General features: G+C 40.7%; 1 protein-coding gene across 2 annotated transcripts in view; it reads left to right on the forward strand.

Moving 5' to 3' along the window:
* CACNG7 (calcium voltage-gated channel auxiliary subunit gamma 7) overlaps positions 1-18,277 on the forward strand; it is a 228,721-nt gene that overhangs the window by 123,095 nt on the left and 87,349 nt on the right. For both annotated transcript variants that reach the window (XM_082273697.1, XM_082273698.1), the window contains exon 2: positions 9,670-9,908. In XM_082273697.1, the coding sequence (XP_082129823.1) occupies positions 9,713-9,908 (196 nt within the window). In that variant the 5' untranslated portion in view covers positions 9,670-9,712. The remainder of the gene's footprint in view (positions 1-9,669; positions 9,909-18,277) is intronic.

Here is an 18,277-nt window from a genome sequence, read left to right on the forward strand (position 1 = left end):
CTGCATTCCACGGCTTCCAGTGCTCCGCACCGGAAGTGATGTTATGACGCTGGAGGCTCCGCCCTATGCGTTTTCTCCCGATGACGTCAGTGTGATGAAACGTGTAGGAAAGAGCCTCCAGGATGTGAGTGAAATATATGCGTTTTAAATAAAAACAAAGTTTTAATACAATCTCACACTATGGAGCATGCCTGCTGTTATTATGTCCACGTGTTAGAGTCCTGGAGAAGTAAAGAAAAGGAGCAAAGGGAAGGATATACCTGAATATTTGTATACAGCCACTATAGTGCTGTGAATGCACATTCACCCCAAAGGAGAAAGACTGCTGGTGAGTGAGGTCAACACGGGGGGGAGCACGTGTGAAGACCACCGGCACACTGCGAAAGCTATATATAGATTTATGGGCTCACTAATATCAGCTCTAGCACATGTCACTTTATCTTAGAATTAATTTTGGATTAATACTGTCATATGATATCCTGTCACTTTATATTTTGTCACTTTTTTAACATGGCACATGTCACTTTATTATATTCTATATTTCTTTTTTTTATATATAATTCTTTGTACACATACACTATGTATGGAGTAAGCACGTTATAGGTTGTATTTTTGAAAAATATATGAATTTACAATTTATTTCTAATCACTACACTGAACCTAATTAACTAACAAGCAGCGCCACACTCACTCCCACGTAACCTTTTCACATTCCTAACTCTGCTAGCGGTAGTCTTGGTGGGGGCAGCAGCTCTTTCCCATTCATCCCACCTAGTGGTACGTAGCACGGAATATATATTTTCTTATTGATTCACTAAAGGCAAATAGACTGTCCACTTTACAAGGGATCTTTCCTCAGAGTTTCATGACTTCCAACATCCAATCATGTGCCAGCGAAAATGCTGTTTTTTATAAATTTTCCTTTACATAATTGAGGATTCCTTGCAAAATGAAATTTCACCACCAAATCAACCCTTTAAAGTCCACAGCTGAGCAAAGAAAGCTTTAAGCAGGAAATCAAAAGCTTGCTATGAGCTTGGTCATACCACAAATAGTGATGTTGATTTACTAAAGGCAAATAGACTATCTCTTCTGTCTCTACATAATTAATATTTTCCTGTTTGCAATTGTTAGCATGATATATACTATATTGTCAAACGTATTGGGATGCCTGCCTTTACACGCACATGAACTTTAACCACTTGCCGACAACCCACGCAGATTTACTGCGGCAGGGCGGCTCGGCTGTGCATAATCACATACATGTACGTGAATATATGTACGCGGTCTTGGCGGTGCGCTGTGTTTAGACACAGCAAGAGTCAGACCGCTCGATCGCCGCCGACCTCCCGCGATCTTCAGAGACACTGGCAGAAGAGCCACCTGCCTATGTAAACAAAGCAGGCGGCTCGTGTAAACGCTATAACTTTTGTGAAAACCAATTACAATACACTTTTTGGGATTTTTTTTACCAACAATATGTAGTAGAATACAAATTGGCCTAAACTGATAAAAAAAATTAGATTTTTAAAAGTTTTTTATTGGGAATGTTTTATAGCAGAAAGTAAAAAATATGTTTTTTTTTTTTTTCAAAATTGTTGCTCTTTTTTTGTTTATAGCACAAAATCTAAAAACCGCAGAGGTGATCAAATACCACCAAAAGAAAGCTCTATTTGTGGGAAAAAGGACATCAATTGTATTTGGGTACAGCGTTACACGACCACACAATTTTTAGTTAAAGTAATACAGTGCCGAATTGCAAAAAATGGCCTGGTCATTAAGGGGGTAAAACCTTTCCGGAGCTGAATTGGTAATGACATCCCTGACATCTTAGTTTGTAGGGTTAAATATTGAGATGGCCCACCCTTTGCAGCTATAACAGCTTCAACTCTTCTGGGAAGGTTGTCCACAAGGTTTAGGAGTGTGTCTATGGGAGTGTTTGATCATTTTTCCAGAAGCACGGAGTGATGTCAGACACTGACGTTGGACAAGAAGGCCTGGCTCACAGTCTCCACACTAATTCATCCTAAAGGTGTTTTGTCGAGTTGAGGTCAGAACTGTGCAGGCCAGTCAAGTTCCTCCACCCCCAAACTCCAAGTCTTTATGGACCTTGCTTTGTGCACTGGTACAACTAATTTGGTTGTGGGGGGATTATGGTGTGGGGTTGTTCTTCAGGGATTAGGCTTGGCCCCTTAGTTCCAGTAAAGGGAACTCTTAAGGCATCAGCATACCAAGACATTTTGGACAATTTCATGCTCCCAACTTTGTGGGAACAGTTTGGGGATGGCCCCTTCCTGTTCCAACATGACTGCGCACCAGTGCACAAAGCAAGGTCTGTAAAGACATGGATGAGCGAGTAAGTAAAGTAAAGTAAAGTAAAAGTTAGAGTAAAGACTGCGAGACAGACCTTCTCATCCAACATTAGGACCTGACCTCACATATGCACTTCTGGAAGAATGGTCAAACATTCCAATAGACACACTCCTAAACTTGGTGGACAGCCTTCCCAGAAGAGTTGAAGTTGTCATAGCTGCAAAGGGCAGGCCAACTCAATATTGAATATAGTGAAACGCGTAACGCGTATAGGGAGGCGGAGCCTGCGTGCCTGACGCCGATCGCTCGGGTGCTACTCTCCAACACTGAATGCCATAACAGCAGGCATGGCTGAGTGCCCAACAAATGTGAGTTACCCCTTTATGCTCAATAAAAGCTCATTATTTACATTCAGAGAGCACTAGATCTTTGCTTTATCTTTATTTTATGTCCTGGCGACCCCCGGAGGTGAAGGCTGGAGAGGTTACCTGTGATAGTCTGTTTATCCCCTGATATGCTCATGCTGGCCCGTTTGGGTCTGGTATCAAGGTGAGAGGCCAATCTTACTGGTAGAGGGAGTTCACACACTGGTGGTTCCTGCTTGATTCACAAGGGATTGAGGCTGTCCTGTCATCTCCTGGATATACTAATCATTACTTTGGAGCACTTTATATGAACATTTATGTTTCATCAGAGCACGTATGATGGACACCATATTTTGTTGATAACACTTGTTGATTCATGTAATCACTAATTATTTTTGTGCCCTTCTGGCGCAGCACGTTTTTTTGTTTTTCAACTCAATATTGAACCCTATGGGCTAAGACTGGGGTGCCATTAAAGTTCATGTGCGTGCAAATACTTTTGGCAATATAGTGTATCTGTGACATTTCTGCAGTGCATACTCAGAGATATGCTTCAGTGTTTATAAGCCTCAAGTATACTGCCCTCTTCTGACTGGGGGAGTCTCTATAATGATCAACAAATGAAAAAGGGGGTTCAAAGCCTTGTGCATTACGTTTAAAAAATGTTTTTTTCCAAAAACATCTTTATTGGTTTTTCAGTGTTTTTTAAATTAGGTGTCAAAGACGTACTCAGTAAAGTCATACAGTAATACACACCAATGGATATACAGACCCCAGTAAATGAAACTGGATGCAAGGTACAAATGCTTCGTATGGACCTGGACATTAATCAATAACAAGCAAGCGATTTGATGCTTTTCAAGGCCAGAACCCTTTTTATCGGAGCTATGAAGAGGGTTCTGCCCTTGACACGTGTCAGCTTTCTTGCTTGTTTTTAAGTCATGTCCCGTTCCATATGAAGCATGTACATTGTATCCAGTTGTCATTTACTGGGGTCTGTATATCCATTGACGTTTTTTACTGTACAGCTTTTCTGAGTATGTCTTTGACACCTTTCAAATTTAAAAAAACATAAAGATAATGCATGAGGCTTTGCACCCCATATTTCACTTTCTATTTCTTCTACAGTCTGCTTAAAACGGTTGGAAAGATGTTTCCTTCAATTTTTGTCCAGACAAGAATAGAAGTGATGGGGCAGTGATGAAACCCAAAGTACTTTTTTTTCTAGCTGAAGCAAAATCAAAGGTTTTGGTTAAAGTGGGGCTTTAAATTTAAATTTGTGATTACTTCCAATGTGTATACCAATAGCATATTCAGCCAATAAAAGCATTACTCTGGCCTGGCCTTAACTGCCTCCTGCACTTCAATACTTGTTTATCCCTTTGATTTCACTGCCAGCATTCCCAGCTCATCCCTCCTTTTAGTGCCTTCTGTAGCAAGTCGGGTGCTAAAGAGGCACCCTAGCATGCTTGCCCCCATTGGGCTGTCTACGTCTATAGACACAGCCTATGGCACCACTGCCATAAGTTTCTCCTCTGAAAACAGGAAGTGGCGAGAGCAGTGCTGGAGCCGGAGATAGTGCCGGATTGGTGACATGGAGTCTGGTAATTATTTAGGGACAGGGGGTGAGTAGGACAGTTAGTTGAGCATTTTTACCCTAATGCAGAGAATGCATTGTCAAAAAATGTTCAGATTTTAGAACTAATTAAAGCCAGCGAGTCAATGGTATGCCCGAGTGACAAGCTCTTTAGATGGAATTAAAGCCACATTACAGTCATGAAAAAAAAATATACATATTGTTCCAATCCAAGTATGAAGATTGAGGAACAAAAAAAAACGTAATTTTCTAATCACAGTTACAGTTGTTCTTTAAACATTGCGTTTTGCAACTGTTCCCTCCCAGAACACTAACACCTATTTTATTACTATGCTAATTCTCTGAGAAAAGCAGCAATATGTGGATTGCATAACACGTGGAAAAGAAAAGTGTTAGTCAAAGTCTGTAGAAAAATTGTCTTTAGCAGTGTGGGGTTATATAGCAGTGTGTGGTTATATAATATTGTTCCTTTAATTGGGAACTAGGAATTAGAACATGTTCTTTTCTGGTAATGCAAAGCTACCAAACCTATCAAGATGTATTATATACAATAATGTGTTACCTAAATTAGGCAGTAAAAAATATTTTATTGTATACCTATAGTGAGGTCCCCTGTGAGCAACCCTCTTACTAGTTATGCATTCAATAAACTACTATATCCTTAGTTTGCTTTGGTTGGCACACACGCATAAGAGACCTACATCTGCCCTTTGTGAGGTAAACCTCTCATGTTTTACTATATCATCAAAGCAGACCTAAACCCAAAACCAAAATATAATATATTGCAGCTTACCGGTCCTTAACAGACTGAAAAAAAAAAATAAAATAAAAAATAACAACCTTATCTCCCTTAACCTCCATGTAATGAACAAAGGCAGAAACCTTTGTGTCTGCATGGAAAAACATGGCATCCATGGTTGCCTCGATAGAGTAGAGAAGTTAGTATAGCCATACAAGGTGTTATTCACAGAATTACCAGATGAAAATAAAGAAAAATAAAACCTAATAAAAGAAAACAAAGAAAGCCACTATTTGTAAGGACTGGCAAGGTGATATATATAAAATATTTGTTTTTGGGTCCAGATAGACTTAAAGTGGAACTAAACACAACAATTAAACTTTTTCCTACAACAGATGCATTCAAGGCCTGTTTCTGGTGAAAGCCATCACAGTTGTCAGTGTGCTTACACCAGCTCTCTACTTTTATTTGGATGGTGAGTTGTATTAGATTTTCGTCAGACATATCATTTAGTGTTGAGGCCAAATAATTCAAGTTTAGTCTCATCTGACCACCTTATACGCACCTTGAAGATTTTGAGCCCACATGGAAAAATGTGTTATGGTCAGATGAGACTAAAATTTAATTTTTTATCCTCAACACCAAACAATATGTCTGGCGGAAATCCAATAGAGCTCACCATCCAAATGATACCATACCTACGGTAAAGCATGGAGGTGGTAATACCTTGCAGATTTTGATCCCACATGGAAAAATGTGTTATGGTCAGGTGAGACTAATATTGAATTATTTAGCTTGAACACCAAACTATATGTCTGATGGAAATCCAATACAGCTCACTATGTAAATAACACCATTCCTACAGTAAAGCAGGGAGGTGGTAATATCTTGATATGGGGGTGTTTCTCTGCAGCAGGGACTGTAGCACTTGTCAGGATAGAAGAAAAACGAATGGGACAAAATACCATCAAATTATTGGGGAAAATCTGCTGCCCTCTGCCAGAAAGTTGTCAATTGGAAAAAGGTTTATCTTCCAACATGACAATGACCCAAAGCACACATCATAAATGACCACAGAGTGGTTGAAGGAGAAAAAGGTGAATGTCCTTGCATGGCTTAGTCAGAGCCCAGACTAAAGGCCCGTACACATGTGCAGATTGTCGGCCGAAAAGCTTTGGCCGACGACCGATCGTAGGCTTGTTAGTATGATGCTTCCGACAGCCGACAGCGCACTTTCGGCCGAAAAGAATCTGTGGTGCAAGCATTAAAATTTTTGTATGCCGACACCAGAGCGGCCGATTGTTCGCCAGTCAATACAGAATTCGGCCGAAAGACAGCAGATTTGCAAGACTGGGCATGCTCAGAAAAGAAAAATCACAGGGAAAGTTAACCATCACATGACATCACTTCTGCAGTCGGTTGTAGTCGGCGGACAAAATTCTTGTGCAGTCTTTTGCACTTTTCAACAGACACGACAGCCCGGGGACAAAAGACGGCCGATCGTTCGGCCGACGATCTGCACGTGTGTACGGGGCATTAAACCCAATTGAAAATCTTTGGAGTGACTTGAAGACTGGAGTCCACAAACGGTCACCATCAAATTTAACTGAACCTGAACAGTTCTGCAAAGAAGAGTGGGCAAATATTGCAAAGTTTAGATGTGCAAAGTTAGTAGAGACTTATCCCAACAGACAAAAGGCTGTAATTAAAGAAAGAGTTGGTTCAACAAAATACTGACCTATGGGGGGTGTGGTCCTTTTCAACACAGTGGTTCTGTTTTTTATTTTTTTTCTGACATGTTGGTGTTATATCTTTCACTTGGATATTAGTAACAAAATGTGATTATTTTAAGAGCCGGTTCACACTGAGGCGATCCAACTTCTAGGGGCGACCTGTGAAGTCTTCGCGACTTCGGCACGACTTGCAGGGACTTCACATAATGGTAGTCTATGCAAGTCGCTCCCAGGTCGCCCCAAAGTAGTACAGGACCCTTTTTCTAAGTCGGAGCGACTTGTGTCGCTCCTATTAGAACGGGTCCTGTACTACTCAATGACGAGCTACCGACCGCGACTTGTCAGGCTGACAAGTCGCCTGACAAGTCGCGCTAGTCTGAATGGGGTCTAAAGGGTGGTGATTCTTTTCTATACCCACTGTATATATTGCAGTGAATTTCTGCAGCTCTTTACATAAATATTATAAATATTGTACATTCACATCAGTCCCTGTCCTGTAAGAAGTCTACAATCTAAGGTAACATACAGGTAGAAAAGAAGAAAAACAAAATTACCTATGCACTATAATGGCTTTATTATAACATCTTCACTAGGGATGATCGAACTTTTGAAAAGTTCGGTTCGGCCAGAACATCAGAACTTCCCGAAAGTTCGGCCCGGATTTCAGAACCCCATTGAAATCAATGGGACCCGAACTTCGGTAATCAAAAACACCATTTTTAAGCCCTAAAACCAAATAAATGCCCCTATAAAGTGCCTAGGGTTCTGGGCCATGCCCCATTAACTATTAATCACACAAAAAAAGTTCTTAAAATTTGTCATTTTTGATAAAAAATTATTATTATTATTATTATTATTGAAAAAAAAAAAAAGAGAGATTTTTTGACTTTGGATTTAGTATCTGGGGGGTCTAAAAGGTGTGCATGTGAAGTTTCAGCTCTGTAGCATGTCCAGAACCATGAAAAAAAAAGATAATTTTTCAGTAGAACAGGGATGTGGGACCCTCCTTTTACACCTATATGATCTTTTTTTTTCTGGTTCTGGACATGCTACAGAGCTGAAACTTCACAGGTACACCTTTTAGACCCCCCAGACACAAAATCACACAAAAAAAAGTTCTTAAAAATTGTCATTTTTGATAAAAAAAGCCAATTATTGAAAAATTAAAAAAAAAAGAAATTTTTTTATTTTTACTTTGGATTTTGTATCTGGGGGGTCTAAAACCATGTGAAGTTTCAGCTCTGTAGCATGTCCAGAACCATGAAAAAAAAGATTGTTTGTATTAGAACACTTTCAGCACAGGAGTTTTCATACCTTGCCGGTTTAATAGCAGGCATTTTTTTGGGTTCTTTGCAGTCCCCCACAAAATGCCAGCAAAAACACACCTGGGCATTTTTTTTTTTGACGCTAGCGTTTTTTTGGCATTTTTTGGGGTTCTTTTGAGGCAGGCAAAACATCTGAACTTGTGTATAGTGGTATATATACACACATAATTATATGTATATAGACACCTAGCCATATATAGGTGTGATAGTAGCAGAAATATATTACTGTAAATGATTTCATTAGCGCAAGCATATATTTCTGCTACTATCACACCTATATATGTCTAGGTGTGTATATAAATATATGTATGTGTGTATATACACCACTATACACAAGTTCAGATGTTTTGCCTGCCTCCAAAACCCCCCAAAAAATGCCAGCAAAAACACACCTGGGCATTTTTTTTTGATGCTAGCGTTTTTTTGGCATTTTTTTTGGTTCTTTTGAGGCAGGCAAAACATCTGAACTTGTGTATAGTGGTATATATACACACATAATTATATGTATATAGACACCTAGCCTTATATAGGTGTGATAGTAGCAGAAATATATTACTGTAAATGATTTCATTAGCGCAAGCATATATTTCTGCTACTATCACACCTATATATGTCTAGGGGTATATATACAGACATATATGTGTATATATACCCCCTATACACATGTTCAGATGTCATGTCTGACATCAAACATGTCCTCAAAAAAGCACTGGCAGTGGCAACCCCTGCAGCATGAAAAATGCTTGCTGGTGAGAAGCCATATTCCTGTCCCGAAGCAACTCAGAGAAATGATCTTTCTCTATAACGGTCACCCTGCTATGGAAGGGTTTTGTCACCCTGCCATAGCAGTCACTGCCAGTTAACCCTACACTACACTACGGTCCCCTTACACTTAACACTTTCCCTACAGAAACTACATTTTTGAAGCTAACTTAAGTGTAAAGGAGCACTCTAACTACACTAGATATCCCTTTCCTCACACTAATAAATGCTAAATGACACTTTTAAAGTAAAATTAACAGAACTGCTTCCACTCTCTTCCATGTCCAGTATAACAATGCTAGGAATATGGCGGGGGCTATCTTATATACTGGGGGGCGTATTCACTAATGATTGGTCTAGGGACCCCCTAGTCACTCCAATCACATTCCTAGCATTCTCCTGCCCCCTCAATTGGCTTTTGCTAATGGTTCTGGTCCAATCACTGGCTTTTAAAGCCCATTTCCTGAAGCATTGCATTTTGGTCGGTTCTGGTTGCCGAATTCCGAACTTTTTGGGCAAAAAGTTCTAAATTCGGCCGAACCTCGAACACCCAATGTTCGGGCGGAACCGATGGTGGACCCGAACCGTTTGATCATCCCTAATCTTCACATGTAATGGCAGCTCAAAAGTGTCTAGTGTTGCTGTGCATTATGGTGTGAGCCAGCGCTTAACCAAACTTTCAAGCTTTCCAATGGTTGGTGTTATAGCTCATCAAATGTGTTTTAAGTTTTGGTGGATTTTCCTTTGTTTGAATATGTTGCAATTAATAGATATGTATTTACACCCGAATGCCCTATGTACATCTTTCACTATCCTGATCTTTATCACTCTGCAGGTACAGCACAGCACCATTGACTGTCTTCTCCCTGCCTCCTAGAATGAGTAATTGCAGCAGTCGTGCACTGACCCTACTCAGTAGCGTCTTTGGAGCGTGTGGTCTCCTTCTCGTCGGCATAGCCGTTAGCACTGATTACTGGATGTACGTGGAAGAAGGAATCGTTCTACCTCAGAATCAAACTACTGAAGTCAAGATGGCATTACACGCAGGACTCTGGAGGGTGTGCTTTGTAGCTGGTAAGTCCATCAATATTGCAAGGATTCACAATGGAATACTACATACATCTATATTTTTGAAAGTTTCTGTTGATGGAGTATTTGTGCAGGTATGAATCTATGTGGAGATGAGCAGCAAACTTCATGCAAACTTTTGTAAGAAGATGCAAAAATTCCCTTTCTTCAGTGCTTCGGATACTCCTGGGGGGAGCTATGAATGGGAAAATAGGCTACAGGGCCAGGTGTTGGTGGTCTTGTTTTGCTTCCCACCCATTTGTGTTAAGTTGTTCTTTCTACAGGTAAAGTGGACAAGCCTACATAAATACATTTCTGACAATGCACAATATACAGCAACAATATATTTAAAAACAAAATGCTGCAGCCTTTAATAAAAAGCAGTACTTGATCACCAGGCAAGTGACTTTGCTGTAGGCAAGAGGAAGCATTTCTTCAGCCTCCTATCCCCCAGTGATCAGAATGCAGCACAGGAACCAATATATCTATGTTTGTGTCATCTCCTCGGTAACTGCTCAATCAAGGAATTAGATGCTGACCTGAATGATGTCTAAACAAAGATGGCTTTGTCCTTCTATAAAGCAAGGACAGATGAAGACATTGTCAAGAGGAATAGAGTGATCTCTTTGAGAGAAAATACATATCTGTAGGTCTTACACTCACCCATTTCTTAGCGTGCATTTACTTAAAAAGGACTTCCGGGACTTTTTTCCCCCATGCAGTGGGGCTGTGCTCGCACTGCATGGGTCAACTGCTTGTTTTTGTCTATGGGTGAGATCGGAGATGTACTTACCTAATATGTTAATCCTCTGAGTGAAAAAGACCGGTCCCTGACGCTCTTGTTCCCCCGCACGTTAGCAGTCTTGTGTGGTGGACTGTACCTAAATAGGGATGATCGAACTTTTGAAAAGTTTGGTTCGACCAGAACACCTGAACTTCCCGAAAGTTCGGGTCTGGATTCCAGAACCCCATTGAAATCAATAGGACCCGAACTTTGGTAATCAAAAAACACAATTTTGAAGCCCTAAAACCCAATAAATGCCCCTAAAAAGTGCCTAGGGTTCTGGGTCATGCCCCAGGGACTATTAATCACACAAAAAAAAGTTCATAAAAATTGTCGTTTTTGATAGAGAGACAGTTATTGAAAAAATTAGATTTCTTTGGATTTAGTGTCTGGGGGGTCTAAAAAGTGTACCTGTGAAGTTTCAGCTCTGTAGCATGTCCAGAACCAGAAAAAAAAAAGATTGTTTGTCTTAGAATTGCAGTAGAGCAGGGTAGTGGCTCCGCTACTTTCACACCTGGCCGTTTTTGTTGCAGGCGTTTATTGGGCTTTTTTTGTGGACGTCTTTGGAGGCAGGCATGACATCTGAACTTCTGTATAGGGGTATATATACACACACACATATATGTATATATACACATACACACATATAGGTGTGAAAGTAGCGGAACCCTTTGCCTGCGCTAATGAAATTATTTGCTGGCATGTGGCTCCGCTCCTATCACACCTATATGTGTGTATGCGTATATATACATATATGTGTGTGTGTGTATATACCCCTATACAGAAGTTCAGATGTTATGCCTGCCTCCAAAGACACCCAAAAAATGCCCAAAAAACCGCCTGCAACAAAAACGGCCAGTTGTGAAAGTAGTGGGGCCCTATGCCTGCTCTACTGCAATTCTAATACAAACAATCTTTTTTCTATGGCGGTCACCCTGACATGGAAGGGTTTGGTCACCCTGCCATAGCAGTCAGAGTCAGTTCACCCTAAACTACACTACGGTCACCCTGACACTTAACACTTTCCCTACAGAAACTAGATTATTGAATCTAACTATAGTGGAAAATAGTACCCTAACTACACTAGATATCCCTTTCCTCACACTAATAATTGCTAAATTACACTTTTGCAGCAGGAGTAACAGAACTGCTTCCACTCTCTTCCACAGCCCTGTATTACCGTGCTAGAGATTTGGCGGGGCTATCTTATATACTGGGGGGCGTATTCACTACTGATTGGCCTCTGGACCCCCTAGTCACTCCAATCACATTCCTAGCATTCTCCTGCCCCCTCAATTGTCGTTTACTAATGTTTCTGGTCCAATCACGGGCTTTTAAAGCCCAGTTCCTGTCCCATTGCATTTTGGTCGGTTCTGGTTGCCGAATTCCGAACTTTTTCCGCAAAAAGTTCGTAATTCGGCCGAATTTCGAACAGTCAATGTACGGTTCAAACCGATGGTCGACCCGAACCGTTCGATCATCCCTATTCCTAAAGTCATCACGCCCATAGACCAGATCTGGACATGAGGACGGCAGGAACAGTCCACACTGGACATGGAGGAGGTCTGTTTTCCAGAGGACCGAAGGATCGGGCGGGTGAGTATATCCTTTCTTTGCTTGACAAAACGAGCAGTTAACCCATGCAGTACGGGCACAGCTCCACTGCATGGGTAAAACAAAATTCCCATATTTCTGCTTTAACATGAAAAAATAAATCAGATGCTAGGTCCACTTATAGCCCCAACAGATCGTTGTAATTAAATGAGCGCATCAATGCATGCACACTCCTTTGCTATTGTTTTTAATAGTGCTAGTTCACATGTGTGCATTGTCGTGCATGTGCCACAAAATTCATTTTATTAATGTGTCAACACACATTTTAGGCATTGTTGATGGCATTGTCAGTGTATGAAGATGCATATAATTTGCATTTTATTGTGTTTTTAGGTCAAAGTAACTACTCTTCTATTGCAAACTCATCTTTACAAATTACCAAGATAGCACAGAATGCATGAAACTGCACGTAAACACACATGAAATTATGGGATTGATTTACTAAAGGCAAATAGACTGTGCACTTTGCAAGTGCAGTTGCTCCAGAGCTTAGTAAATGAGGTAAAGCTTCACTTTGCAAGGAATACTCAATCACATGCAATGAAATAAAAAATAAAAAAAACATTTTTGCTTGCACATGATTGGATGATAGAAGTCATCAGAACTTCTACTCATTTACTAAGCTCTGGAGCAACTGCTCTTGCAGATTGCAACTGCACTTTGCAAAGTGCACAGTCGATTTACCTTTAGTAAATCAACCCCTATGTGTTAGAAATGCACAAAAATTGCAAAACAACACATACAGAGAGGTGAGAAGCTATCTTAAGAGAGAGATCGTAGCTTTCTGCTGGTTTCTGTATTAGTAGGAACACTAGTGTTCTCATTCTGCCCCTACCCTTCCCTCCCATTAAATTAAGTGTAAACACTCGCGCCAGGAACAATAAATACTCTCAATATAAAGGAATTGCTGCTGTTCCACGTCCACAGAGGAAAAAGTCAAGATCTCAGAATTGCAGACACAACTACAATTCAAGCAGAGCAAAATTCCCTGTAACCACTAAAGTGCATACGTGATAACTATAAATACTGTAAAGTATTTTATATACTGTGCTGTTGTGCCAAATGTATAGAGTTGTGCAAAATATATAATTGTGACAAATGTATAAAATGAATACTCATATAGAACCACTAAGGTGCATACATGCTACCATAAATACTTTAAATAGTGTGCTATATCACAAAAACATAATTATGCCACATATATTCATAAACAAATAATACTAATACATTCTTAATTGAATTACAGTGCAAAGGTGCAAATATAATAGTGCATAAGGTGCTCTGTGCAGCCTACAAATCTATTCAAATAATTAGTCCATCAGATAGTGCCTCATCCAATGAACCATCAAGGTCATGCAGGTGGTATAGGATGTAACGGTGTTGGGAACCTCCAATCACCTATAGGGTGTGGTAGAAATAAAGACTCACCAGAGGTAGTGGATCCCTGTTCTCTTATGATAACAAGGAGAGAGGACCTCCTGTATATCTCAGGTCATATGAAAAAAGAAGGGACTCCTCATAATGCAGTATGTTGTTTAAAAAAATCCAAGTTTATTTAAAATACAGCTTAAACAATAGCCCCAAGGGCATCATTCAGCTATTGGGCTGCTGTATAAATTAATAGTGTATATGCCGATCTCCCAGCCGTGCGCACTAATCCACTGAGCGGTCTCCCGCTCTTACACTTCAAACCATCCTGCTCCAGGAAGTGTGTGTAGCGGCAGGTGTTCCACAACAATGTGAGATCGAGGCAGCGCGTGTGTCAGCTTGACGCGTTTCGTCACCACATTTACGTCTTCAGAAGCTCAGATATTTTTTAAGCTGTATTTTAAATAAACTTGGATTTTTTTAAACAACATACTGCACTATGAGGAGTCCCTTCTTTTTTCATATGACCTGAGATATACAGGAGGTCCTCTCTGAGACACGCACCTGGCACAGTGGAACCCAGAGCCTGGAAACATCTCAAGTGCTGTTTGATCCCTTGTTATCATAAGAGAACAGGGATCCACTACCTCTGGAGGTCCTCCCTGAGACACGCAGCTGGCACAGTGGAACCCAGAGCCAGGAAACATCTCAAGCGCTGTTTGATCCCTTGTTATCATAAGAGAACAGGGATCCACTACCTTTGGTGAGACTTTATTTATACCACACCCTATAGGTGATTGGAGGTTCCCACCAACATTACATCCTATACCACCTTCTTGACCATTGGCTATGACTATTCAAGCACTGGATTGTAATCCTGCAGTCCTCATTCATCCCTTGCTGAAACACTCTAATTCTGCCTGCCTATCCCTTGTACAGCAGTTGAAACTCAAGACTACAACATATCACAGACCATATATTATCCAGTGTTATACTTTATAATAAAAGATCTGATTGTAGCAACTAAAACTGTGGTGACAATCTTTTGGCTGTTAAAGGATAAGTCCAGGAAAAACCTACTTAACGCTAAACCTGCTCTGTGCCACATTCTAAACCTAATCTATCTAACCCTGTAAAGCAAAAATCACTGTGCTTACCTAGTCTGCAACCAATCCAGTTTGAGCTGTAAATGTGTTACTGGCCAGGTAAAAATAAAGGAAAAAAGCCTAAATAAGCCAAACAAATGCATTTACCAAACTGAAAGTGGTTGTAAACCCTTACATATACCCAGTGAAGTGACTAGCATCAGGTGATGCACAGAGATGAATGAAACAATACTCCTAGATAAGTTGTACCTGTTTATCACAAGTCTCACAGTGCAGAACTCAGTTAGGAGCCCTCTGAGCCCTGATTGGATTGAATGGGGCATACACCCCTCCTTACAATACATGGGAATAAGCACAGCTGTGGCTGTCAATCACAGGCTGTGTGCTGGAGATCTCTTTCCTGAGTTGTTTTTTTTTTTTTTATCTCTTGAAGTCAGGAAAAACTGTCATTAGTGAATTATGCACATAATAGAGGAAGAAAGAAATCACACTCAGTCCTTTGGATACAGACAAGTACACAGTATAAAAGGATGTGCTTTGTGCACATTTCATGTCTGTTGTATATAACCACTTTAAAGATTGGTAAGCTGAAGTATATTCAATTTTTGTTTTTGTGTTTAGATACGCTTTAATGAGCCTAGGTTAATGCATGCCTCCTACAGCATTTTGCAGGCTAACTGTAGAGTAAACATTGACAGCTGTTATCAGAGCCACATTTTGGCACTTATGAAGTGCACACTTGGTCATTAATTCTGATACAAACCAGCAATAGGTGAGGCAACAATCACACAAACAGTGCACACTTGGTCATGAATTCTGATACAAATCAGCAATAGGTGAGGCAACAATCACACAAACAACGAACACTGCAGTTAACACTTTTTAACTAAACAATGACAGTATTGGGGAGGAAAATACGCAGTAATTCAGGGGTAGGCAGGCTTTGTGCCACCCAATTGTAGCATCCTCTAACTTAGTGGGCTAGCTGTAAATAGTTTTTTTGTCAGTGTAGGTTAATTTGGCTTGGCTCGCAGTCAAGCCTGGGCTGAATCTGGGTCAGGGTAAGTGACTCAGGGAGGCTGGATGATTCGGCAAGCAGCACCTCTGGTACCTCACCTTACTTGCTGGAACCTTGGAGAAGTTTACAGGAGTATAGGTGGGTGGTTAGGAGGGGCTGTTTGAAGTACTAATGAAGGCCCCATCCAATCCCCCGGCCAAGTGGGCTGGCAGGGGGCGCTCTTAAACACTCCTGAGCCACACTATCCTTTCCTCCATTCGATTTCACTGCAGTCAAATACAACTGTAGAAGCATATAAAGAATGACAAAATCTGGCATTGACCTTTTATAACTTTTCTTTACAGCGCTATGCAGTACTTGGATAGAATGATTTATAACTGTAGCAATACCTTCAAGCATCTTTCTGTACTGGCCAGCCCTAGTTGCGCTCACATGAAAGTATAATATATTTCCCTTAAAGGTATTAGAAGATAGATAAAGAATGCAATCCATAATTGGCAAATGATAAGTATGAAAAGTTGCTGCTCTCATATTCCCATAATGATGTCTCTGACATGAATCTGAATAATACATGATTTGCATTCATTTACTTATTTTGTGGAAAAACTGTGTGCAACACCCAATTTGCTCACTAGCATGTCAAAGACGAAAGGCTTAACTTTTGGCTTTGCTCTAATTGGCCATGCTCTAATTGTTACACATCCTTTTTAATGCAGTTAGCTTTGTATCCGTCTTTTGAAGGCTTGATTCTTTGAAGCTTGCTGCTCAATTATACATTACTTTTCCTTTTCTATAAGCAAATCTCAGTAATCATCTTGGATTTATACAATGTGCTTATAAATATTAGTCTCAGCGATAGGGTTTTATTTAGGGTAATCAGTAAGTGTAAGCTACATTATTTAAAAGCAACATTATATAAAATATCTTTCAGCTGCTGAAACCTTTATGCATTAGCTATGCATGTCATTTTCTTCATTCTGATCTTCAGGTGCCTGGACATATTCTCGTGTATCTTCTGGAGCCTTCAGGTAGCCCTAAAACCCAAGGTGTCCTATTATACAAGCATTTGTAAGAATCTGTCTGCACAATTATGGGTTGTTTGCATATGCAGCACCCCCTTAATTTGCTAGTTGTTAGGTAAATTTAGTTAGCTCCTCTGTAGGCAGAAACAGGGGTTAATTGGCTTGGAAGCTGTGCAGTGCTTCACAGGCTGTTGCTTGGTTACCTTCCCCTGCATTCTGGAACTCATTGGAGGTTTCCAGAACATAGTTACATAGTTAGTCTGGTTGAAAAATAACACAAGTCCATCTAGTGGGTGGGGGGACAGGGGTTGCAGCCTAAATATTCATGGGACTTCCACAAATTTCTGGAAAGGCAGGCCCAGAAGGCGGGAAAGCCGCCCATAAATATTCTGACGCTTGGCAGTCTGGGAGCAGGGTCCAGCCATCGGGAGGTGAACTCTGTACTGGGGGCTCTGCCCCTAAAGCAGAGAGAGAGAGACCGAGGAGAAGACAGACAACTTTGTGGAAGATGTCAGAGTCCCAGCTAGGTTCAATAGAGAGCTACTGAAGAGAGAGGAAGCCTGAGTCTGAGCGAAGACAAGATATCTGGGGTCAGGAAACTTCTCATATGGTACCGAGTGAGTACTAAATCCAGCCAAACTTTCAAGAGAGGTGACTTCAGATTGCAATACCCTCCCAGTCAGGTCCAGATGCAGCCAGGAGCAAGTGCAAAATGGCCAGTGGGACACCAACTCACAGTGACTGAACAAGTGCAGCCAGGTGCAATGCAAGTCAGCCAAGTGTTGTACTACTACTTCAACTACTATTACTGCTAGTACTACTTTCTAAAAATATTCTCCAGGATATTGCAACATACTGCTGTACTATACAGCTTGCAACATGTTTCATAGCAGACAGGGACTTAGCAGTCCTCAATTTTTGTGTACATAGTTCTAAAGCGTTTCTTCAGTTCAGGGTATCCCATGCTCCTATCCCAATCCAAAGTCAACTGTTCTCAATAAAACACCAAAAATCACAACCCCTAGACCAGTGATGGCGAACCTTGACACCCCAGATGTTTTGGAACTACATTTCCCATGCTGCTCAACTACACTGCAGAGTGCATGAGCATCATGGGAAATGTAGTTCAAAAACATCTTGGGTGCCAAGGTTTGCCATCACTGCCCTAGATTGTTTATTGAGTCATCTGGAAGCATGTAAAAATACTGTTTGCCTTGTTGTGGGTGCTGTGAGGGGGATGTAGGCCCAATATTCAGCGGCTCCTTCAGGGGTAAAGCTACTCATACTTTCCTGCTGTTTTTGCCTTTTACCCATCATTTCTCTCGCCATAACAATGTCCTTTATAGAGTGGCCTTTTCCAAAAGGTAATTTTGAACTGGAAAAGGGCAAGGCCGCAGTTTTATCCATTGAACATAATTAGCCAATATACATTTTCTGTTCCAGTCACAAGTATACAGTCAGTA

The sequence above is a fragment of the Pelophylax lessonae genome (genome assembly GCF_965119305.1).
Source record: "Pelophylax lessonae genome assembly, chromosome: 12".
NCBI classification, from domain to species: domain Eukaryota; kingdom Metazoa; phylum Chordata; class Amphibia; order Anura; family Ranidae; genus Pelophylax; species Pelophylax lessonae.